Source organism: Osmia bicornis, chromosome 14 (genome assembly GCF_907164935.1).
Source record: "Osmia bicornis bicornis chromosome 14, iOsmBic2.1, whole genome shotgun sequence".
Lineage (NCBI taxonomy): Eukaryota > Metazoa > Arthropoda > Insecta > Hymenoptera > Megachilidae > Osmia > Osmia bicornis.
The window spans coordinates 1186610-1208975 of record NC_060229.1 but is presented as its reverse complement, the minus strand read 5'-3'; the positions used below and the strand labels follow the sequence as shown (position 1 = coordinate 1208975).

The following is a 22366-nucleotide window of genomic DNA, read 5'->3' as shown; positions in this document are numbered from 1 at the left end:
CTGAAGAATTGTATTTTCTCCTCGTGTCAGAAACAACGTGTTTGCATCGAATCGCGTCCTCGTTCGTCGTCGTTATATAAGTAGAGATACCTTACATCAAGTTCAGATTGATCGAGGAACAGTGAAGGTACGGACGTACAGAGCCGGTACATTCTATTCGCATGTTTCGAGGTGTTACGAAGGGACACTTGCGCGTAGAGTGCGGCACGGATGGTGGGAGGTTTCGAGTAGGGTTACTTAATAAATGCTGAACGCTTGCGTACCAGCCGTTGATTAAGCAAAAACGCTGGTACAACGCGCGACGAGTTGTAGACACGCTGGGTTCAGCCGATTTAACAGAGGGAAAAGTATGGTAAGAACATCTTAACATCGGTGCATCGTTTCCGTCGAATCGATTCCTGCAACCATTTCGCGTTTGCTTCTACACCCAACTAGAATTACGTAACTTTACAATAGTATTCCTTCTCGACGATGTGGAAAGGTGTCGCGTTTCAACTGTACAAACAACGTGAATTTTGTTGTAATAATATAACGCTTATATTTTTGATCGCACAGTGATAGCCCTCAAAGAATTTGCAACTTAAATACATTTATGTCATTTATCGTCATTAATGATTCGGTTGGTTCATTGTACTCGACGCGTTTTTAAACCGACTCTTTTACAAGAATCATGGTGTGTCAAGGGGTCGAAACAGGGATTGGATCTGTCCGACCTGGCGAAAATCGAAGAAGAAATAGAACATCCAGTAGAACTGTTCAGAATTTGGCGCGATCAAGCTCGAAGATACAATCCCAGAGCGCCGGATGCCTGTTGCTTGGCTACTGTTTCAAAGTCGGTGCATCGTCGATCAATGTTTGCAACTTTCACATTGGAGTTTGATTTCAGGAACTGCGAGGTATCCGCGAGAAATGTGGTCCTTCGAGAGTTCGACAATGACGGCTTCGTAATCGTAACGGATCGTCGCAGTAGAAAAGTCGATAATATAGTAAGTGTATCCGTATTTCCATCTCGCCATAGCTTCGACAGTGGCCCTTCATCGATCGATCTTGATCGTTTTAGGAAAATGTTCCCCAGGTTGCCATGTGTTATTTGTGGTTTTACGTGAATGAACAAGAACAGGAGATTACACGGCAGGTACGTAGCAAAGTGGATTGACGATTTAAGTTGATCAATGATTTAACATCACAGGTGAGAGTAGAAGGTACTATGAAGAGATTGATGAAAGAAGAGTATCAACATTTGTACGATAGGGAACCGTTGTATTGTAAAGTTCGGTCTCATTTGTGTCATCAAGGGCGCGAAGTAAATTGGGAAGAACTGAAAGAAAGACACGATGAGATATTAGACTCGGTTCGTAAAAACGATAACGATCTACCGATGCCAGATCACTTGTAGGTGTACAGTATGATCATAGAATCACACGGTGCGACAGCAGTCGCAGATGCTCTTTATATTTGCATGATTTTTTCAGCGTTGGATACAAGTTATTACCCACGATGATGGAATTTTATTTCGCGAGGGATCACCTTATAGGTGATCGATTACTTTATCGCAAGGATACTTCGACCGGTTCGTGGACGCATCATCGAATAGCAGCGTAATAAAGAGTATCCGCATCCACGATCGCGACAATAATTTTTCATCTGTTTTTGGTAATAAAAACATTTGAAATCGACCAAGTTTCTTTTCCAATACGACGAACATTCGTAACTGATTCCTAATTCCGTTCCATTCTCGTCTCTGTCGATATCCGCGTTTCGGCAGTAATTTTGAAGTGATTCAAAGGAAACACAGGTAAATCTGATGTTCGTTGAAATGGAAAGCGAATATCGTAAAATGGCGGGCGATTAAGTATCGCTAGTTTCTAAAGGAAAGCCAATGTATCGAAACTATTCCCCACGTGATGTGCGCAGTCGGTTGTGCGCATCAGAGCAAGTACCAGCAGCGCACCTATCGGCTGGAGCCGCGTTTAACAGCGCTACGCGCAGGCTTGGATGAGATCGAGCAGCCTCGTGGGAGCCGCGCTCCGAAACGACCCTCCTTGTATCGTATAAAGCGTGTTCTCGACCCATAGACTAAGCAGTGATCGCTGGGTCGAGAACACGCTCGCGGAAAGGGCCGTTAATCGCTTGGGAAAAATGCACGACCATGCGGTGGTTGTTAACGTTACACCGAGAAAAGTTTACCTCGTGCTCGAGGATGGTTCTGTCTTCCCGGGAAGGCATTTTGGCGCGGAGAAACCCGTCGATGGTGAAATAGGTGAGTGTTCGGGGAACACGTGCTCCTCGTCCATTGCGTTGCCGCAGGTAGCAGACGCACGTGCATGGATCTTTCCACGAACCTTACCAATCACTCTGATTAATCGAATTCGAGCAATAACCGGCTAGTAATTCCCCCGATAATCACGACCATTATTCCCTGTGATAATGCTCCCAGCCGGTATGCTTGATTACGCAGTGTCCGGAAAGAATTGTATGAATGTGTTCCGTGAGCACGCGCAATCAACCAACTAGCCACGTGGGCTCGATACACGTTCATTCTCGACTATCACTGTCGTTTTATGAATTTGTTTCTGTGCCGGGTCGCGCCGGTTGCAAAAGTTTCCATGCATTAATGAATCCCTTGGAATAAACAGCTTTGCCTATCGGACAAATACACTGACAGTTTTCTTCCCTGAAACCGTGTCGGTTATCGTTCGACCGGCAATCATTCGAGCTCGTTGAAATGTTTTTGATGAGCTTTTTGAAATTTCATCGAGATCTCGAATTTAAACGCGTGAAATAATAGAGGAACGTATCTAATGAGATTTTTTTACCTTTAAGTCGGTTATTTTGTGGAAATTATGTCGATGAGATAACGCGAGCTTAAAACGCAGATAGGAGCGAGTCTTTTCATGATCTAAGGTTCTACCATTGTATTTACTGTTTCAAAGTTACGTAAACGTACGAAGACAAACATTGTTCACGTAACATGTATACACGCACGTACACGTTGTTTGCAATGATGCATTTTTCCAGTGTTCCAGACCGGTATGGTGGGTTATCCGGAATCACTTACAGATCCTTCCTACCATGCTCAAATTTTAGTGCTCACGTATCCGCTGATTGGAAATTATGGCGTGTTTGGAAACGAACTGGACGAACATAAAATCCCATAGTAAGCTTTCGAAACGATAGTAACGTTTACGATTACGAGGCAACGCTATCATCAAGAAATCAAATATCAGTATTTATTGTTACTTTCTTCGAGACGTCGCGTCATCTTAATTAACATATTTCTTTCCAGTTGGTTCGAATCTCATCGAATCTGGGCCGCTGGCCTGGTGGTCGGCGAGATCTGCGAAACTCCGAGTCATTGGCGGCAAACGAGAACGCTGTCCGAATGGATGAAGGAACAAAATATTCCCGGAATATACGAAATCGACACAAGAGCATTGACGAAAATTATTCGCGAAAAGGGTAGCATATTGGGTAGAATCGTTTTCGATCAACCAGTTGTAAATTCTCTCCCTCTGGATCCACCTATAACGGATCCGAACAAGAGGAATCTCGTTGCGGAAGTGTCGCAGGTGCCGGACGATCAAATCTATTTCGATCGCGTTCATCGTCTTGTAACTTTGATTTATTCTACTTCCAATTTCAGAGCGTACAAAGAACGTATAATCCCAGCGGTTCTCCTCGTATATGCGTTATAGACTGCGGTCTAAAGTACAATCAATTGAGGTGCTTGATTAGTCGAGGTGCTCGCGTGGATGTCGTGCCGTGGGATTGTGACGTGAGTAAGCTGAAATACGATGGCTTATTCCTCAGCAATGGACCGGGTGATCCGAGCAAATGTAATGCAACGGTGGCGAACATTCGAACCGTTCTTGAACAACGACCAAAGAAACCGATTTTCGGTATTTGCCTTGGTCATCAGTTGCTCTGCATCGCTGCCGGTTGTTTAACGTACAAGATGAGGTAGGCATCGTTGTTTGTTTTTTCATAATCTTACACCCATTGATGTAACTGTTCAAAATTACGTACTTATGCGCACAGTTACGGAAATCGTGGCCACAATCAACCAGTTACACATCACGGAACCGGTCGTTGCTTCATGACCTCGCAAAACCACGGGTTTGCGGTCGACGCGGGTCAGTTGCCAGAGAATTGGGAGGCACTCTTCACTAACACGAATGACAAAAGCAACGAAGGCATTGTGCATTCGACTATGCCTTATTTTTCCGTTCAATTTCATCCCGAGCACACTGCCGGTCCTCAGGATTTAGAATGCTTGTTCGACGTGTTCTTGGACGCCGTAAAGGACGAAACGAAGGGTGTAGCGGAGATCTCGATGAAAGAGAGATTGAATGAAAAATTGAGATTCCGTAGGGAGCAGCCGGATAACATGGTCATCCGGCCGAAGAAGGTGTTAATTTTGGGATCGGGCGGTCTCAGCATCGGCCAGGCAGGCGAATTCGACTACTCTGGATCGCAAGCGATCAAGGCGTTGAAGGAAGAATGCGTGCAAACGCTTCTGATCAATCCGAACATCGCGACCGTACAAACCACCAAAGGCATGGCCGATAAAGTCTACTTTCTGCCGATTATACCTGAATACGTGGAACAGGTGATACGATCGGAACGTCCCGACGGTGTGCTGTTAACATTTGGTGGACAAACTGCTCTCAATTGCGGCGTCGAGCTCGAGAAGAGCGGTGTGTTCGAAAAGTACAACGTAAAAATTCTAGGAACACCTATACAATCGGTGATAGAAACCGAGGACAGAAAGCTATTCGCCGAACGCATCGCTCAGATAAATGAAAAAGTAGCACCGAGTGCCGCGGTGTACTCTATTCAAGAGGTAGGCACTTCCGTGGGGAATGTCTTTTTATAAATAATTATGAGATATTAACATGTTATCAACTCTTATCCACAGGCACTGGACGCAGCTGGAAAACTAGGCTACCCCGTGATGGCCAGAGCTGCGTTTTCCCTCGGAGGTTTGGGTTCGTTCTTCGCTAATACCAAGGAAGAGTTATGCACTCTGGCCCAGCAAGCTTTTGCTCACTCTAACCAACTGATCATCGATAAATCGTTGAAGGGTTGGAAAGAAGTCGAGTACGAAGTGGTTCGAGACGCGTACGATAATTGCATCACAGTATGCAACATGGAGAACGTCGATCCTCTCGGTATTCACACCGGTGAGTCGATCGTTATTGCTCCGAGCCAGACTTTGTCGAATAAAGAGTACAATATGCTTCGAACGACTGCCATCAACGTCATTAGACATTTCGGCATCATTGGCGAGTGTAACATTCAATACGCGTTGAATCCGAACACCGCAGAATATTATATCATCGAAGTAAACGCAAGATTGTCTCGAAGCTCGGCTTTGGCGAGTAAAGCGACCGGTTACCCGTTAGCTTACGTGGCCGCCAAGTTGGCACTTGGTATTCGCCTACCTGATATTCACAACAGCGTCACTGGAAAAACAACGGCTTGCTTTGAGCCTAGCCTCGACTATTGCGTGGTCAAGATTCCAAGATGGGACTTGGGGAAATTTCAACGAGTCAGCACGAAGGTACGTAAGATTCGCGATTGTAGATCATCGGGAAACGCGATGAATATCGGTCGTCTCGTTAATTTCAGATTGGTAGCTCTATGAAGAGCGTAGGAGAAGTGATGGCGATTGGGCGCAAATTCGAGGAAGCCTTTCAGAAGGCTCTGAGAATGGTGGACGAGAATATTACTGGTTTCGATCCGTATGTGAAAACTCCGAACGACGAGGAATTGGAAAAGCCAACTGACAAGAGAATGTTCGTTCTCGCTGCTTCGATCAAGGCTGGATACACGATCGATCGATTATACGAATTGACAAAGATAGATCGATGGTTCCTGCATAAGATGAAGAATATTATTGACTACTATGTGGTACTGGAGAACACCGACCACACAAAATTGTCTCACGATGTTTTGCTAGGCGCGAAACGGATTGGATTTTCAGACAAGCAAATCGCAGCGGCTGTAAAGAGCTCGGAATTAGCTGTTAGAATACAAAGGCAAGAGAGCAATATACGACCGATGGTGAAGCAAATAGACACGGTGGCTGCAGAATGGCCAGCGACAACAAATTATCTTTATATAACTTACAACGGAACTACGCACGACGTAGATTTTCCTGGCGGATACACAATGGTGATAGGCAAGTTGACGGTACCGAAATGTTTACCTACTAATTTATTTTATATTTAAAAAATTTGAATTCTGTTTCCGCAGGTTCCGGCGTTTATCGAATCGGCAGTTCGGTGGAATTCGATTGGTGTGCCGTGAGTTGTCTGCGCGAGTTGCGAAATTTAGGAAGGAAAACGATCATGATCAATTACAACCCAGAAACGGTCAGTACCGACTACGATATGAGCGATCGATTGTACTTCGAGGAAATATCGTTTGAAGTGGTGATGGACATTTATGACCACGAATGTCCGGAGGGAATAATTCTTTCGATGGGCGGTCAATTACCGAACAACATCGCTATGGATCTCCACAGGCAGCAAGCCAGAATTCTTGGAACTTCGCCGGAGTCTGTGGACGGAGCTGAAAATCGGTTTAAATTTTCCCGCATGCTGGACGGCATAGGAATTTCTCAACCCAGGTGAGTATGAGAACACCGACTGTATTAAAGTATACCTTGTTACAAAAATACGATCGACGGGTAGGTGGAAAGAATTGACGAACCTGAAGTCCGCTATCGAGTTCTGCGACGAAGTGGGCTATCCTTGCTTGGTGCGCCCATCGTACGTGTTGAGCGGAGCCGCGATGAACGTGGCCCATTCGAACCACGATCTAGAGTCGTATTTGAAAAGCGCCAGCGAGGTGAACAAAGAGCACCCAGTAGTCATCTCGAAGTTTATTCTCGAAGCGAAGGAGATAGACGTGGACGCGGTTGCCTATGACGGGGTAATTCTGTGTATGGCGGTGTCGGAACACGTGGAGAACGCGGGTGTGCATTCGGGTGATGCTACCCTCGTTACTCCACCACAGGACATCAATGCTGAAACGTTAGCGAAAATAAAAATGATGTCAAAGGCAATTGCCGCCTCCCTTGGTGTAACTGGTCCCTTCAACATGCAACTGATAGCGAAGGTAATTGAAAATGACACAGGAGAACGTGGTCTTTTTTCATCTCTTCGAATAATTAGTTTCTTTTTTAACAGGACAACGAACTAAAAGTCATCGAGTGTAACGTCAGGGTATCTAGATCGTTTCCTTTCGTCTCGAAAACCTTGGACCACGATTTCGTAGCTATGGCCACGCGACTGATTGTCGGAGAATCCGTCGAACCAGTTGACGTTCTCGCCGGATGCGGCAAAGTCGGCGTTAAAGTTCCGCAATTTTCCTTCTCGCGCCTTGCCGGTAAAGATACGCGTTCGAAAACGATTTTCACTCCGAAACAACTATTCATTAAAGAATATAATTTATAATTTGTCATTGAACGAGTAGGTGCGGATGTAATGTTGGGCGTGGAGATGGTGTCCACCGGGGAGGTTGCTTGTTTCGGTGACAATCGGTACGAGGCTTACTTGAAAGGAACGATGAGCACCGGCTTTCATATACCGCAAAAGGGAATTTTACTTTCCATAGGAAGTTTCAAGGTAATATTCTTTACCAGTGGTCGAGATATTTCGTCGCAACTTTTGCATTTTAGTAGAAATGTTTTCACAGCACAAAATGGAATTGCTACCGTCGATTCAAAGTCTCCATAAAATGGGATACAAATTATACGCCAGCATGGGAACAGCAGATTTCTATACCGAACACGGAGTGGAGGTAAGTGGAATTTTGGGAATTGAATACTCTTTAAATAAATGTGACATATCTGTATATTTAAATATTTACACACAAACTACAGCTTATTTAAAAGGTTTTCGATAACTTAGCGCGTAACTAATAGTTTAAGTGTACACAGTTTCTTGTCGTCTTATTAGTCTTGGCAGTGAGAAACACGTTGTTGTTTGATCAAATACGATATAAATAATGCTAACGTAACAATAAATTATAAACGATTTTCTAAAGTATGAGAAATTTATTAATGAATGAACAACCAAAGATTCAAATGGTCGAATGTTTCGGTTTAGTTTTCGATTTGATTTTCTTCCAATATATTTTTAAATGTACGTGGAGTCGTTTTCTGGGACTTCGGGCAGTGTAATAAGCGTTGGTACCGATTTATTGTCATTTTTTGATTCATAAATTTCACTTTCAACGCTCGAACTTTTTCGGAACGTCACTGAATTCGGCGTTATCGTTTTATCCTTAAGGATGGACGTTTTTTCCTTCGTTTCTTGGTGATGTGTTTCGTGAACTATCGCTTCGGTAATATTTTGAACACGATCGGTCGTCTGATCCGATTGCTGTGTATCACTGGTTCGTGGCGAAGAGTAAACCCTCTCCGGAGGTTCAGGCACGAAGCGATCTTTCAACGATGCAACGTATATGGCGGTTTCCGCGTTTCTTTTTGGCGTTTCTGGAATATTGTCTCGGGATTCTGATCTTCCCATCTTTCTTCTAAGAACTTTGATCTTATCGCGATAAGCTCGAGCGTCCTCTTTGAATCTTTGATATTCGAAAAGTAGAATGGATAATCGATCTGCGTGATCGAGGTAAGCGGCTTTCTGTTCATAGGCTCGATATTGATTACAACGTTCAGCGATTTTGATAAAATGCCTTACGAAGAAATCTAGCAGAACGCACAACCTTGGACCCTCGAGCTCCGCGCACCGCGTCTGCAAAAGTAACAGCCAATTAATCAGCTTTCATTACATATCGATATACACGGTAATATTCCGTACAAATAATATATCCTACATCCATAACGAATAGATTGTAGATCTCAGGCAAAGTATCATAGATAAGATTAGAAACTATTAAGATAGAGATATAAAGTAATCTCTATCTATCGCCTGGCATCTTCGCGTTGAAACGATGAAACTAATCAAAATATTTTATTCGAAAAAAAAAAAAAAACAGTAGCAGATCTACCGAATCGTTTAAAGTCTGATTATGAGCGTAAATTAGGTTGAAATATTTCAAAGCGATAACAGTTTTATCATGATTTCGTCATAATACTTACCGAAATTTCGATGATGGAATCCGTAGCTTTGCGAGGATTAATTAACGTTCTATTGTTAACCGATTGAACGGAATGTTTTTTTGGTTGATTTTTGACACTGTCCCAAAATCCTTTTGTTTTACTATATTTGTCCTCCTGCTCGGCGTTTGTATCGTTAGGTCGTGGCATTGGCTTTAGGATACGTTGACCTAACGCCGGGTTGACCAGTGTCAACGTGTCCGCTGTCAATATTTTCAACAGCATCTCGTAATCTAGCCGAGGGAAAAAGTTATCGCCGTATCGAATGTTCTCCAACGCATGGAAAACGTACATCACCGGATTCTCGATGATGCGTTTCAGTTGTTTCTGCGTGTGCAGCAAATGTTCAGAGGGTACGCGTTGAAAGAGATTCCTATCGGCGATGAAGTAATCCCTGAGAGTGGGCTCGTTTTGGCTAATACTATGGTATAACGAGTTCAATAGGAATAACAAACACTCTCCCATTCTGTTCTTGGGCCATTTCGATGGCCTGTCGTTCTCTTCGATCATCCAAAACAACCTGTGCCTGATGTGAGCGGCGGTCATACCGAACATGGTATCCAAAACGGGCCTCATGAAAGTCTTGTGAAGCATCAACGCGATGAAGTACACCTGTACCTGAGACTGAGTCATACAGGTTTCAAGATATCGTTCGGCAGTTGGAAAAGTGAGCTGCCATTCGAGGTCCACCATAATATTGCTATTCCCTTTTTTCGGCACAAAACCCTCCGGTACCACGAAACATCCAAAGTCTTTGATCTTTTCGACGTCGTTGTAGTCGGGCCAGGTACTTCTCGGCCTGTCCAGCCATTCTTGAGCACAGGTGGGCCATTGCAACCAAATCGCGGGTATAATTTCATACTGTTCGACTCGACTGTATCTGACCGTGCTGGAAACCATGATTTGGTCGCAATAGAGAACGCAACCCTCTCGTCTCGCGTCGTCCACGGACTCCTTATCGAATCCGAACGAGTCGCCCAAACGATTCATGAAAACGTTCATAAAGTGTTTCATGAATTCGGTGCTGCTCACGTAACGAAGATCGTAGTTGTGGCGTCTCAAAGCCAGCTTGATCCTCCGCTGTTTACTGTTTATTAGCTGTTTCCTCTCTTCCTTTGGATCGAAAAGTTTGCCTTCGGCCGTGTAAGTAACCTTTTTGAAGCAGTTACTCGGCAGTTTAGCGTTTGCTATCCACTCCTCCAACTCTTCGTAATTCGAATTCTGAGACAAACTGAAATTTTGACTGCGATTGCCACTGCTGTCGCTGTAATTGTCCGATCGATAACCGGAACTATTGCTACTGGTCGTTATTTCTTGACCCGACGATTCTTGCACTTTAGTTTGCGACGATTGTTTTTCCGGCCGTCGATTCCCTTGTTTGGTCAATTCTCCCTTGGACGAGTTTCTCTTGCCTTCCAAGCTCTGTTCATCGGCCGAGGAGTCGTTCTCGTAATCAGTCTGGGCCTTCACGTTGCGACTAGAATGAGACAAATCGCGTCCACTAGTAGTCGCGATTTCCTCCTCGTGCAAATTCGGCAAGGATCTCGCGTGTATGCTGTAGTTAGAACCTTTTGACGCGGCTTGCTTGGACCTATCGGGTAGGATCGAATAGTTGGACGCGTTCGGTCCTAGTTTCAGACCGTAAATGCTCTCACCGTCGCTGTAAAATTCATCGTCGTTCTCCGCTATCGACGATAAGTCCATCTCGTCATCGTTCATTCTTCTCTTGGACATTCCAAATTCGTCCAAAACTTGGAGGTGCACGTATCCTAACGACGTAAATGTGCTTCGATAAACGAAATATCGTAACATTAAGCGATATATCCTATAATTTAGAGAATGTTTACTTACCTTGATGAGCAGTCGGTTTCAACAGAATATTGTACATGGTCGAATCGTTCACGCTACTGTAATGTGACGAATAATTCTGTTCGATGATATCGATATTATCGTGGACTGTATAAATTCGAACCGGATGAAGCGGTTCGACGGTCGGTCGAAAAGTTTGCCTGGTCGAGGTAAAACCGACATTTCGCGAGATGTGTTCTTGGAGAACGTCTGGAAGTAGAACGTGCTTCTGTGGTGGTAGACGTTTGTTCAATTTAGCCTCCTGCGACGAGACCAGCGTTTCCTTCACGTGCTTGATTTCTCTAAGAAATTCTTTTTTCGTTAATTGCGATAAAAGCGTTTTATCGTAATATCTACACGCGTGGCAGTATAAATATTGGTGATAGCGTAAATTGCGCAAACGATTTAATGGAAAAAACAGGGAAAAAGAAAAACGATATCTTACTCTTCGTAATTGCCGAAAAACTGAACACACATCATCAGATTGTTTAGTACGAAACTTTCCGGATCCCTTTCGATGGCTCTTCTCAGTAACAACAGTTCGGTGTCTTCGTACTCGTCGTTTCGATTTCCTGGATACTTGCCACCTCCAGGCTGACTCTCACGTCCAGCTTTCCCACGAATTTTCCCTCGTGCACCGTTCTTACTTTTCGACTTTGAATTCCCCATGTCCGATCCCTTGTCCGTCCGAAACGTTTTTTCTAAAAACTATTCGCACCGTTCGAGTATCGCCTGTCAACTTCCACTACCCCGCGAAAAAATTTGACTCGTTGATAATCGTAACGAGCAATCAAAGCACGCGAACATGACGCATGCAAACGCGAAATGACACGTATGCGTTGATCGACAAGACAATAACCCAGTCACAGCGTACTGCAGCTCGATAAATACTTACCTATCGTTATCGAGCCACAAGCCAGAATGTCGACTGTCGGCTATCGGTTATCCATGAAGAGTTTTCGTGTTAGGATTACTACTCCTCGATCAAATTACGATAACGTTTCTCAAGGTCTTTGTTAGTTGAAGTCTTCCCTCTCGACGAATTAAAAATCGTTTAGAACAAATTCTCGAGGATATCACATTTGGTGGTTCACTCTCGTACGGGCAATACGATTCGAGAGAGAACCGCATTATGACTGTCCTAGAGTTATTTCATTATCGTAACTGCAATCGATGCTCGAGTTCAGCGTTGATGTTGCAGATAAGATCACGTTAAAAAAGAAATTGATCTGTATCTAATCTTAACGTTAAACAATGTTGCTATTTGATATAATCGCAAATGGATTCCTATGCAATATAATGAATAGGTATCTTTTAAGGAGTAGGTAAAGTCCTTCCATAAATTCTAGTGCAGTTTGTGAATATTAATTTGTAAATTGAGTTGCGTTTATCACTTCAGATATAGATTTATAAAATTACTCGTTTTAAGATATCATCGAAAAGATACACTAGGCTCTACTATCCGAGGGCGTACAACGTTCGATATGATAAGTAAATCAAAAAATGATAATGGCCCAATCTTTCGGTGCTAGATAATGTGTTGAAACGAAACGATTGGTTTAACGAAAACTAATGTTCGGTCAACGAATGTTTTCAATGTACAGGTAGAACCAGCGCAATGGACCTTCGAGAATATCAGCGTGAACGAAGATTCCAGCCCGAGCGATCTAAGACATTTGGCCGATTTCCTTTCCAAAAAGCAATTTGATCTTGTAATTAATTTGCCAATGCGGAACGGCGGTGCACGGCGAGTCTCGAATTTTATGACGCACGGATATCGCACCAGAAGGCTCGCGGTCGATTATTCCGTTCCTCTAATCACAGACGTTAAATGTGCCAAATTGCTCGTCGAAGTGAGTAACACGTGTAATTCTTTTAGAAATCGTTCGGAAGCTTACTCGTCGCCTTGCAATTTCATTAATCACCCTAAGATTAGTAATCGTTTTACGTATTGTTCTGTTATCATGAAATATGTGTGGCCACGTTAGTCATAGAAACAATTGAAGTTACAAAGTTCGTTAAAAATATCTAATACAGAGAATTACCCAAGTGTTACACTCACTTATTAATGAAACTTTGCCAGCTTGTAGAGCTCGTCGAGCTGAACACGCCTATACCCCCTTTTGGGGGCAGACGGGTAATTGTTTAAAAGATATTAACAATTACAGTTAGTTACTCCTTACATTCTGAAGTATGACAAACTCACACATACAACTCGCAATCTAGAAATCCGCGGTTCAAATCCTTGGTTCCCAACATTTTTTTTTATTTTTAATGATAATTTGTCTCTTTTTAAATAACTATTACATAAAAATGATCCTAAAAAAAAAAAAATTTTTTTGGACATCAAGGATTTGAACCGAGGACCTTCAAATTGCAGGTGAAGGATCAGTTCAGTAGTTAACACATGACTCGTAACCCAAAGGTCCTCGGTTCAAATCCCGGGTCACTGTTTTTTTTTTTTTTTTTTTTTTTTTTTTTTTTTTTTAAGGGATGATTGGTAGGGAAGAGTTATTCAAAAAGAGGCGAATTATTATTAAAAAATAAAAATGCCGTGAACCAAGGATTTGAATCTTGTATCTCTAGATGGCGAGTTGCATGTGTGAGTTTGTTATACCTCAGAATGTAAGAGAATTAGAATTTTCCCAATGTTCCTATATAATAGATTTTCCGAGGCGCCCACGTTAGAGTCTTGTTTACATTTTTGCCGCGCGACGCCATGCAACATTTTCTTCGTATCTCGATGATTGCCCAAGATATTTTTATCAACTTATTTCGCCACCCACGGGTCGACACGTGCGTGGCTATCCGTTTTTCGTCCGAGTGAATTTTACTACGTATTCTAACATCTTCCACAGGCTATGAGAATGCTTGGCGGTCGAGCACCACGTATGAAAACTCACACAGATTGCATGTCTTCACGAACGATGATCAAGCTTCCTGGCTTGATCGACGTTCACGTGCACACCCGTGATCCTGGAACAGTTTACAAGGAAGATTTTGCTTCTTGCACCGCGGCTGCGCTCGCCGGAGGCATCACGGTAATCTTCGCAATGCCCAACACCTACCCTGCTGTCGTCGATCATCAGTCTTTCGCCCTGGCCAAGGAAGTAAGAAAGCAATTGCGAAGCTTTCCTTCACAACCATTCTCTTATCCCTCTTCTCTTTAATTCTTTCTCATTATAGCGTGCTCTCTCCAGTGCGAGATGCGATTACGCAATTTATATCGGCGCTTCGTCGGATAATTACAGTATAACAGCCGAGCTGGCTCCGCTGACAGCGGGTCTCAAGATGTATCTCAATGAAACCTTTACGACACTTCGATTGACCGATTTGACAATATGGATAAAGGTAAACCCATCGTAAACACGGTTGATCAAATAAAAATCTTATTTACTGTAAACTCGTGATAATGATTTGAGAAACGAAATACCTCGAAAAGTTGTCACGTTTTATCAAATATGATTCACGGAACGAGTTTATTTCAGCATTTTCAAAGTTGGCCAAAACGGTACCCTCTTTGCGTACATGCCGAGGGTCAGACCACGGCTGCGATCCTTCTTCTGGCCGGCTTGCACAACAGACCCATTCACGTGTGTCACGTAGCCCGAAAAGAAGAGATCCAAATTATACGCGCTGCTAAGGAGAAGGTATCCTACTCGTTGCAAATCCTCTTAAAAGCCGATCTTTTCTCGAGTAATTCAATACGCATACGCGTACGCATTTCCTTCAGGGAATGGCCGTCACCTGCGAAGTATGCCCTCATCATTTATTCCTGTGCGAGGATGATCTCGAGCGAATAGGACACGGACGGGGTCAAGTGAGACCAGTATTGGGAACCAGGGAGGATCAGCAAGCTCTCTGGGAAAATTTAGATGTGATCGATTGCTTCGCCACAGATCACGGTAAATACTGCTGCTGGATTTTCACCTGTACAGATGAAAATTTTTCAATACGATAGATTCATTACCGTACCTTGTGTTTCAATGTTCAAGCACCGCACACGGTACAAGAGAAATGCAGCGAGACACCACCGCCAGGATTTCCTGGACTCGAAACCATGCTTCCGCTTTTATTGACCGCGGTTCACGAGGGAAAAATGACCATAGAGGTAGTTACGACGATCCACGTGTATTTCGTTTCGTTCACTAATATCTTGTACGCTTACGTTTTCAGGACGTGGTGGACAAGCTGTACAGAAATCCGAAAAAGATCTTTAACGTACCGGATCAGCCAAATACCTATATCGAGGTTGATCTCGACGACGAATGGGTAATTCCGGAAGCGATGCCTTTTAGTAAATCAAAGTGGACTCCGTTCGCTGGGATGAAAGTTCGAGGATCGGTGCACAGGGTGGTACTTCGAGGGGAGGTCGCTTACGTCGAAGGGCAAGTTTTGGTAAATCCTGGCTTTGGTCAAGATATCAGAGAAATTCAAGCTAAAACGAAACATCTAATTGCGACTACTGCACCGATCCTCGACGTTGTTGTTAGTCGGCCGAACTCTGCGTTGGACGGTCTGTTGTCACCGAATTACGACATAACCGAAGAAGAGCAAAATGGTACGAAAACTCTGTCCCCGATCAAGGTGCTTTCTTTCTTTCAATTTAAAAGATCGAATAAATTTGCTCTTTTTTTCAGATTCGTACGCGCAGCTTTTGCAACCGACATCACAGAAATCGAACGTTCACTTTTCCGTGGACGTAGAATCTCGGGAACAGACAAAAGTTCCAACGTTACAACGCAACATTTCACCGCTTCCCATTAGCAACGCGACTAGGTACAAAAGCGACAGCAATCCCAATCTCCTCCTGACGACCGTGACACCTGTTCCCCCTGTTCCCCCTGTTCACATTAGCCACAACCTGGTCGGGCACAACATTTTGTCCGTAGACATTTTCACGAAAGAATCGTTAAAGGACGTATTTAATCTCGCCGAAATGCTTCGCAGCGCTGTTAGGAAAGAACGATCTTTGGACCATATTTTACGGGTAAGAACATTCGCTGTTGATTCTGCGGGAAGGGAAAGCATTCGCAATATTCGGTCTCGTTTGCAAATAGGGAAAAGTGATGGCATCGATCTTTTACGAAGTCAGTACCAGAACTTCTTGCAGTTTTGCCGCGGCGATGGAACGGCTCGGCGGTCGTGTGATATCCATGGATGGTACTACATCGTCTGTGAAAAAAGGGGAGACTTTAGAAGGTTTGGAATCTCGTTAAGCGTTCGAGCTGTCAACGAAAATAACTGAAATTGAATGGATCGAAACGTTTTCAATGTGTATTACAGATTCGGTCGCGGTGATGGCTGGATACGCGGACGTAGTGGTTCTTCGTCACCCTGAACCGGGTGCGGTATCGGTGAGTGGTTCATTTTTTCCAGGTTACGCGGAAGGTCCAAAATAAGCACGCTTATCGTTATCTATTCCATCGTTCGTTCAGAGAGCCGCGCAGCATTGTAGAAAGCCATTACTCAATGCCGGCGATGGTGTCGGCGAGCACCCAACTCAAGCGATGCTCGACATCTTTACCATCAGAGATGAAATTGGTACAGTGAACGGTCTCACCATCACCATGGTCGGGGACCTGAAGCATGGTAGAACCGTCCATTCTTTGGCAAGGTAATTTTGTGCCAAATCGTGTACTTTTTATTTTATTCGCATAGACGTCGTGTTACAGGCTATTGACTTTGTACAACGTGGAACTTCGGTACGTTTGTCCTCCTGGACTTGGCATGCCTGACCATGTGGTAAAATACGTGTCCGAGCGTGGAATCCCACAGGAAAAGTTTAACACACTAGAGGAGGCTCTTCCCGACACAGACGTTCTTTACATGACGCGCATTCAGAAAGAACGTTTCGCCACTCAGGCGGAATATCGACAGGTAAATTCTTTCAACGAATCAAATTGAACTTGAAACGGCTTGAATGACGTACTTGGTGCTTATTACCATGCGAGTGATTAATTAGCGATAGACGTGACCTCAAGCAAGGCTTCGATATCGAGATAAACGCACTTATGAAAATAGCTGGAGATAATTGAATCGTATTAGCTTTGTTCCCGCGTAAATATTGTTGCGAACCAAGTGAAAGAAGATGTCTTCCAATGCATAAAAAATATTTATTCAAAACAGTGGGGAATAATACCGCTGTTAAATGTTTGCGCGTTGCAGGTTTGCGGACATTTCGTAATCACTCCACAATTGATGTCTCGAGCGAAGAGGAAGATGGTCGTGATGCATCCGTTGCCCCGCGTTTTCGAGATCAGCACAGAGTTCGATACCGATCCCCGTGCCGCTTACTTCCGGCAAGCTGAAAACGGCGTCTATGTTCGAATGGCTCTATTGGCGATGGTCCTTGGACGCGCGTGATTTCTAGAGAGCCTAAATCATACCCGTACGTACACACACGGCTTGTGGGTCAAGACCGTTCCGATTTTGAGAGAAGAAGAAACGATAGGAAAAAAACAAAATTCTTGACCGTATTTCCAGTTAGACTGATTCATGTACATTCTTTTATCTTGGATCAAAGGAACAAGGAGCTGGAACTTATCATAGACGGTGATAAAGCAGCACAGTTGCACGATATATTTTTCATCGGTTTGCAGATCGAAACTTTGTACTCGTTTCGATTACGTACACGATAAAAGAAGAATTTTTATGAAACATCCGATGGACACGTAATTTTATATAAATACATTTTGATAAAATCTTATCGCTAAATACTGCAATTTTCGAATAATTAATTGATTATACATCACAGGATGCAATTCTCACCTCGTTTCTTTACGGATGGACGTAAGAAGCCGCGCGTGTGAAAGGTAATAAAATTTTTTATTTTTGAATAATACCAATTTATATACATTGTTCCTCGTATCTACATGTACATATGTTATGCCTATAAATAGATACTCGTCTGAAAATAATACGAGGCTTTGATCGAAAAGTATCTGGGGCGCCAACACGTTCATCTACTGAACACGCACGATCAGACACGTTTCGCATTAATGTCAGCAGTTTTTCTTTTTTTCAACTTCGTAATCGTGTCACGAATCCTTGACGTTTCAGCAAAGGAGTTGCGATGTAATTGTTGCACTACTAAAACTGGACGTTGCAAATTTCGGCATTGCCCCAAATACTACGAAACATAGTTTGCGCAGGGATGTTTAACGTTGTAGGAATAACAAAGTTTCTTGTATCGAATTCGAATCGATTCGCTGTTATAGAGACACAGCTGTTTTCGTAGACGTGTACACAAGTGTACGTACGCGTTCGTTCGCAACAGGCGGTTTGTAAATATCGATTATTATCATTATTGTTGTTCGAGCAGTGGTTGAAGTTTGGGTTCATGATCGCATTATTAAACATTTTCGTCACCTGAGGATTAGAAAGTCTTTCGACTCACGATATATACGATCGATGCGATCGAGAGATTTGAATGACTTGTAGAATAAATAGGAATAGGTGAATCACAGTTGCGCGAATCGCGCTAATCTCTGGTAAAAGGATAGAGAAAAGGAAAGAATTTCTTCGCGATGTACCATTTTACAAAGTTTCGCCGCCATATGTATATTACTAGCACGATTGTGTCCATTATTAGGCCGAGGCCATTGACGCGAACTACTGCTTCTGTTCGTGTTATCGCGGCTGAACCGTGTTCGAGCAATTTGCTTTGCCAGTTTCTTTAACGTTATCTAGAAACCACTTCCTTTCAACTTGGCGAAGAAATTCGATGAAATTCACCAACGTTCCTGGTCTCGTTCGCGCGAAGGGTTCACAGTATCGTGGGCGACGTCAAACTATAGCATCCCTTGCACGAAAACCAACGTCGCTAGAGCCGTTCGGGCACATGTCCGATGCCAAGGATTTCGTGTCCTCTTTTTGAATCTTCCTCGCGCGAGACAGTGGTGGCATTTTCAGTTTCAACTTCTTTTTCTTCAAAACGTTCTGCTTTCTGTAACAAAACAAGCGATCAGCTGTTACCTCTCAGTTCGAAAGGGACCTCTGATGTTTTTTTACACATACTGGAGCTTGCAGTCGATAAAGATTCCCATGGAGAACAGTATCACTATAGCCGCGATTATGCCGATCACCACTACCACCAGCGTCACTATCGCATCCTCCTCTTCGGGCGTAAAGGGTTCCTCTGTCGTTGACCACGACACTTCTCCTGAAAAACGTATCACAAGTTTTTTAGAGATCGGTCGAAGCTTTTGCATCGACTTTTATTCAAAGTAATCTCACGATCGACTAATCGTTTCGTAATGGCACGAAATATTCCTTTCTCTACTGAAAACGAAAGAAATACCAGACGTTTTTAGGCTTGCTTCGCAACAAACTGTTCGACTTACATAAATTTCTGGTCAACGACCTAATGGTGTGGTATCGCAACACACGGTTCCTTGTATTACGTACATTCGCAAAAGTAGTATCGGTATTCGAATTCCATACGATGGATATAGTTTTGGTCATAGGAAATGAATATGGAAAATTCAATCGATTGCTTTCATCGATTGACGTCATTGCACATTGTGCGTTCTTCTCGAGAATCCATCGGTGACGTTCTTCGCGGCACGTAACAATTCCGTGACAGCACGAAACAGGAAATGGAAGGGTCTGAAATATTCAGAAACGACGAGCCTCGCGACAAGTGTCGATCGGACGAGAAACATTGCTAAAACTCGAATCGCAACTTCGACGACCGGTTTGCCGATCGACGAGGAGCGTCATCTCTAAATAAAAACGTAGGAAACTGATTAATTGCACATAGTGGTAACTCGTGAAAGTTACTTGCAGCGTCAAAGGTCGATCCACGTTTTTCGAATAACGCATTAAGGATACGGTAAACGAAGCGTGGATTGTCCTGCGACCACCGTAGCAGGGATAAATGCATTCCTGATGAAACATCGGGGAACGTTTGCGCGCGTGTAAATTGACCGTACCACAAAATTACGGAGAAAATTTGTTTCCTGTTGCATAGTTTCGAAACAGAGGCTCGGTTGTAACATAGATACGTTGTTGGCGAAAAACTTTCCTGCCGCTAATACGAATATTCCAAACGTGTTCAGACGTTTAACGCTCTGTAAAGCAAAAATGCATGCACCGGTTATTAAGATAACTGTTCTTGGAAATCATGTTATTTCGCCTGATGCAAATGAAAATGCACGATATATTCCGTGGAAAAATTTGTCTTGCTTGTCGGATGCTCCATCGCAACCGGTGATCAACGATATAATACGAGAGGCGTATGTGCTAGGCACATTGATATCACGAAACGAAGATAAGCACTAACAATTACAGACGTACGAAACGTTATGCAATAAACTTTTACATATAGATATTTTTTTATCCAGTGATTGCTTTTGCCCCATCGCGAATAAACAGGAGAATGTTTGTCTCTGTGACGGTCGGTGGGTTTCATCACAGAACAAGCATGAAATCTGCGCACATGCCTTTCATTCGTACGAGATTGCTCCTAACTTTGATTCAGTTAAGACGATAATTTTCGTCTGAATGGAAACCGTATTGCAAATTGCTATCGCGTCGCATACCAGTTTGATCTTAACTGGTTCGTAAACTCCAAGATCTTATCGGCACCTGTACATACCAGACCTCTCTCATCCTTCTATCGACACAGTACATATTCACTGTTAGTATTACATCCTTTCTCGTCTGTCGCAAAATAAATATTTGTTCGCGAATTATCGCGAATTAAAGTACCGTTTCATTTCGTTACATTGTGGCATGTAAATCAAATCAATTTCATGCACTAATGATATTTAATTATCATAGATGATAGAGTTGTTTAAACTGATTTATATTAAAAGTGAAATCGGATAGTTGCATTCACGTTATTAGTCGGAGAAAGTATTGCTTTAATTTGACACGCCGGTATAAATAATTGCTTTTTCCTCCATGGTTATAATGCAGCAAATTACCACGTAACATTCTGCACTCTTACATTACGCAAAATTCGAAATAAAACGAGAAAGCATTACACTGTGTTAGACGGTGCAATAGCACCTTGTGCAGAAGGAACGAGGGAAGAGAAGGTACGTGACTGGCACCTGTTGAATTTCACGCGAGATACAAAATGCGCTTGGAAAGCACGTCAAATAGCTCTAAATCTATTCGGCCAATTCGAGGGTAAAATTTGTTGCTTTGGGTACCCTCCACCGGAAGCAGGTAATAAATGGCAGAGTTGTTAACCCCCTTGCTTTACGATTTTTGCAGACATCGAGTGCAATTAGCCATCTACCTGCTTACTGCTTGAGCCCCAAAAGCAGCCAAGAAAATATTCTACAGAGGATTTGTTCAAAAATGTTATGCTTCCCAAATGCAAAATATATTTGAAGTTCTAATCAAACTTTTCATTATTCCACGAACTGGATTTATTTTCTTCGTCGTCGTAAGACAGGTGATTAAGGAACATGAAAAAAAAAACAAATTTAATTACCTTTGATCGTCGTCGCTAGTCTCAAACTATCGTTGATGCTTCTGGCGCGCAACCCCATATTAGCGGCACGATTTTCCTCGGGTTAGTTCCGCTTGATCGCGGGCAGCGTTCGAAATTGTCCGCGAATTGACCGGTTCGGGATCCCGAAGTAAACTGTCGTCCACATGCCTCCAGCCGTGTGATATGCTCGGTGAGGCTTCTACGAGAGCAACAGAAACCGCAAACGTGCAACAAAGACAGAGATTAAAGGCCAAAAGAAGAAGAGAGACCTGGCTACGCTTCATGGATCATGGAAGGGGAAGGTGCGGCAAAGAGGAAAGAGAAACCTCACGGTCTCCATCGAAGAGTCCGTGAGGACCGACGCGTATAACTTCCATTCACTCTCCGGGATCCACGTATACCCTGGTACGTATTGAAACGACCTGCACAGTTTTTGTACAGTCCTCTTCAAAATTGCACTCCACCTACAACCAATGCCACTCGTCAGGGTCGTGGATACCGCTCAATCAAGAGGCGATCCTTTTTCTTAAATCGTTACGTTTGTGATTTTTAGAACTATTTCTCTTTTTAACTTTTCAAACAGCAACTCCTTTTACTTGCATCAAATTATACGTGTAGACAAGCATGTTGACCTGCCCTCTGTCACCCCACCTACAGCTAATTGAGTACATTAATTAAAATACGTTCATTACATTCGTAATTAATTTATATTGTTATAGCAGGTAAGAACATTGGGTTGTTAGATAAAAATTTGTTTGAACAGACAGAGTAAGCATTACAGGGTAGCAATTAGGTGGAGTCGCTTAAGAAATGCGAAGGTCAGATTGGTTCTTTTTTTAAATGAATCATTGTATTTTCTTGTTCGCGACGTGCAGAGGTCACTGAAGTAATTCTGTCTAAATGCAAGGTCATTTAAAGGGAAACACAAAGACGAAAGA

At 43.2% G+C, this 22366-nt stretch overlaps 4 protein-coding genes across 8 annotated transcripts; 2 read left to right on the top strand and 2 right to left on the bottom strand.

Annotated features, from left to right (window-relative positions):
• Window positions 1–75: 75 nt before the first annotated feature.
• On the top strand, window positions 76–1676 carry LOC114879301 (pyridoxine/pyridoxamine 5'-phosphate oxidase-like). The gene is made up of 6 exons (XM_029194113.2): window positions 76–352; window positions 684–832; window positions 887–986; window positions 1061–1135; window positions 1190–1392; window positions 1473–1676. Exons 1-6 carry the CDS (start codon window positions 350–352, stop codon window positions 1600–1602), a joined length of 660 nt encoding a protein of 219 aa, XP_029049946.1. The 5' UTR covers window positions 76–349; the 3' UTR covers window positions 1603–1676.
• A 340-nt stretch (window positions 1677–2016) lies between these two features.
• LOC114879302 (CAD protein) lies at window positions 2017–17898 on the top strand. 4 transcript variants are annotated; one of them, XR_003789892.2, is made up of 26 exons: window positions 2017–2260; window positions 3019–3157; window positions 3287–3569; window positions 3644–3960; window positions 4039–4843; window positions 4919–5563; window positions 5632–6184; window positions 6259–6634; window positions 6699–7125; window positions 7197–7395; window positions 7483–7634; window positions 7705–7809; window positions 12583–12831; window positions 13837–14088; window positions 14165–14329; window positions 14467–14628; window positions 14712–14883; window positions 14974–15089; window positions 15155–15539; window positions 15619–15968; window positions 16039–16180; window positions 16265–16335; window positions 16417–16595; window positions 16654–16858; window positions 17147–17652; window positions 17736–17898. XR_003789892.2 is itself a non-coding variant. In XM_029194116.2 (26 exons), the coding sequence occupies exons 1-25, from the start codon at window positions 2140–2142 to the stop codon at window positions 17342–17344; spliced, it is 6768 nt and encodes a 2255-aa protein (XP_029049949.2). In that variant the 5' UTR covers window positions 2017–2139; the 3' UTR covers window positions 17345–17369; window positions 17469–17695. The 4 variants fall into 4 exon arrangements, 3 of the variants coding, with proteins under 3 accessions (XP_029049949.2, XP_029049948.2, XP_029049947.2); XM_029194116.2 differs by lacking the exon at window positions 17736–17898 and having other exon boundaries at window positions 17147–17369; window positions 17469–17695; XM_029194115.2 differs by lacking the exon at window positions 17736–17898 and having other exon boundaries at window positions 17147–17369; window positions 17465–17695.
• On the bottom strand, window positions 7845–12148 carry LOC114879303. 2 transcript variants are annotated; one of them, XM_029194117.2, is made up of 5 exons: window positions 11874–12148; window positions 11424–11686; window positions 10982–11280; window positions 9113–10899; window positions 7845–8765 (listed from the first exon to the last, which is right to left on the bottom strand). In XM_029194117.2, the coding sequence occupies exons 2-5, from the start codon at window positions 11645–11647 to the stop codon at window positions 8148–8150; spliced, it is 2928 nt and encodes a 975-aa protein (XP_029049950.2). In that variant the 5' UTR covers window positions 11648–11686; window positions 11874–12148; the 3' UTR covers window positions 7845–8147. The 2 variants fall into 2 exon arrangements, with proteins under 2 accessions (XP_029049950.2, XP_046144733.1); XM_046288777.1 differs by lacking the exon at window positions 11874–12148 and having other exon boundaries at window positions 11424–11863.
• On the bottom strand, window positions 17788–22341 carry LOC114879309. The gene is made up of 3 exons (XM_029194129.2): window positions 21429–22341; window positions 18998–19142; window positions 17788–18926 (listed from the first exon to the last, which is right to left on the bottom strand). Exons 1-3 carry the CDS (start codon window positions 21484–21486, stop codon window positions 18767–18769), a joined length of 363 nt encoding a protein of 120 aa, XP_029049962.1. The 5' UTR covers window positions 21487–22341; the 3' UTR covers window positions 17788–18766.
• Window positions 22342–22366: the final 25 nt, after the last annotated feature.

Bases quoted from the DNA above. Each gene is read 5' to 3' on its own strand.
- LOC114879303 (XM_029194117.2), bottom strand. From the start codon at position 11,647: ATGGGGAATTCAAAGTCGAAAAGTAAGAACGGTGCACGAGGGAAAATT. The intron at 10,900-10,981 runs GTAAGTAAACAT...TTACGTCGTTAG, and splicing joins GAAACCGACTGCTCATCAAG to GATACGTGCACCTCCAAGTT. The intron at 8,766-9,112 runs GTAAGTATTATG...TTACTTTTGCAG, and splicing joins ATTCCATCATCGAAATTTCG to ACGCGGTGCGCGGAGCTCGA.
- LOC114879309 (XM_029194129.2), bottom strand. From the start codon at position 21,486: ATGGGGTTGCGCGCCAGAAGCATCAACGATAGTTTGAGACTAGCGACG. The intron at 19,143-21,428 runs GTAATTAAATTT...TACGTTTTTCAG, and splicing joins ACTAGCGACGACGATCAAAG to GAGAAGTGTCGTGGTCAACG. The intron at 18,927-18,997 runs GTATGTGTAAAA...GTTTTGTTACAG, and splicing joins TTTATCGACTGCAAGCTCCA to AAAGCAGAACGTTTTGAAGA.
- LOC114879301 (XM_029194113.2), top strand. The intron at 987-1,060 runs GTAAGTGTATCC...TGATCGTTTTAG, and splicing joins GTAGAAAAGTCGATAATATA to GAAAATGTTCCCCAGGTTGC. The intron at 1,393-1,472 runs GTAGGTGTACAG...TGATTTTTTCAG, and splicing joins CTACCGATGCCAGATCACTT to CGTTGGATACAAGTTATTAC.
- LOC114879302 (XM_029194116.2), top strand. From the start codon at position 2,140: ATGCACGACCATGCGGTGGTTGTTAACGTTACACCGAGAAAAGTTTAC. The intron at 3,570-3,643 runs GTGCCGGACGAT...TTCCAATTTCAG, and splicing joins TCGTTGCGGAAGTGTCGCAG to AGCGTACAAAGAACGTATAA. The intron at 14,089-14,164 runs GTAAGAAAGCAA...TTCTCATTATAG, and splicing joins CTTTCGCCCTGGCCAAGGAA to CGTGCTCTCTCCAGTGCGAG.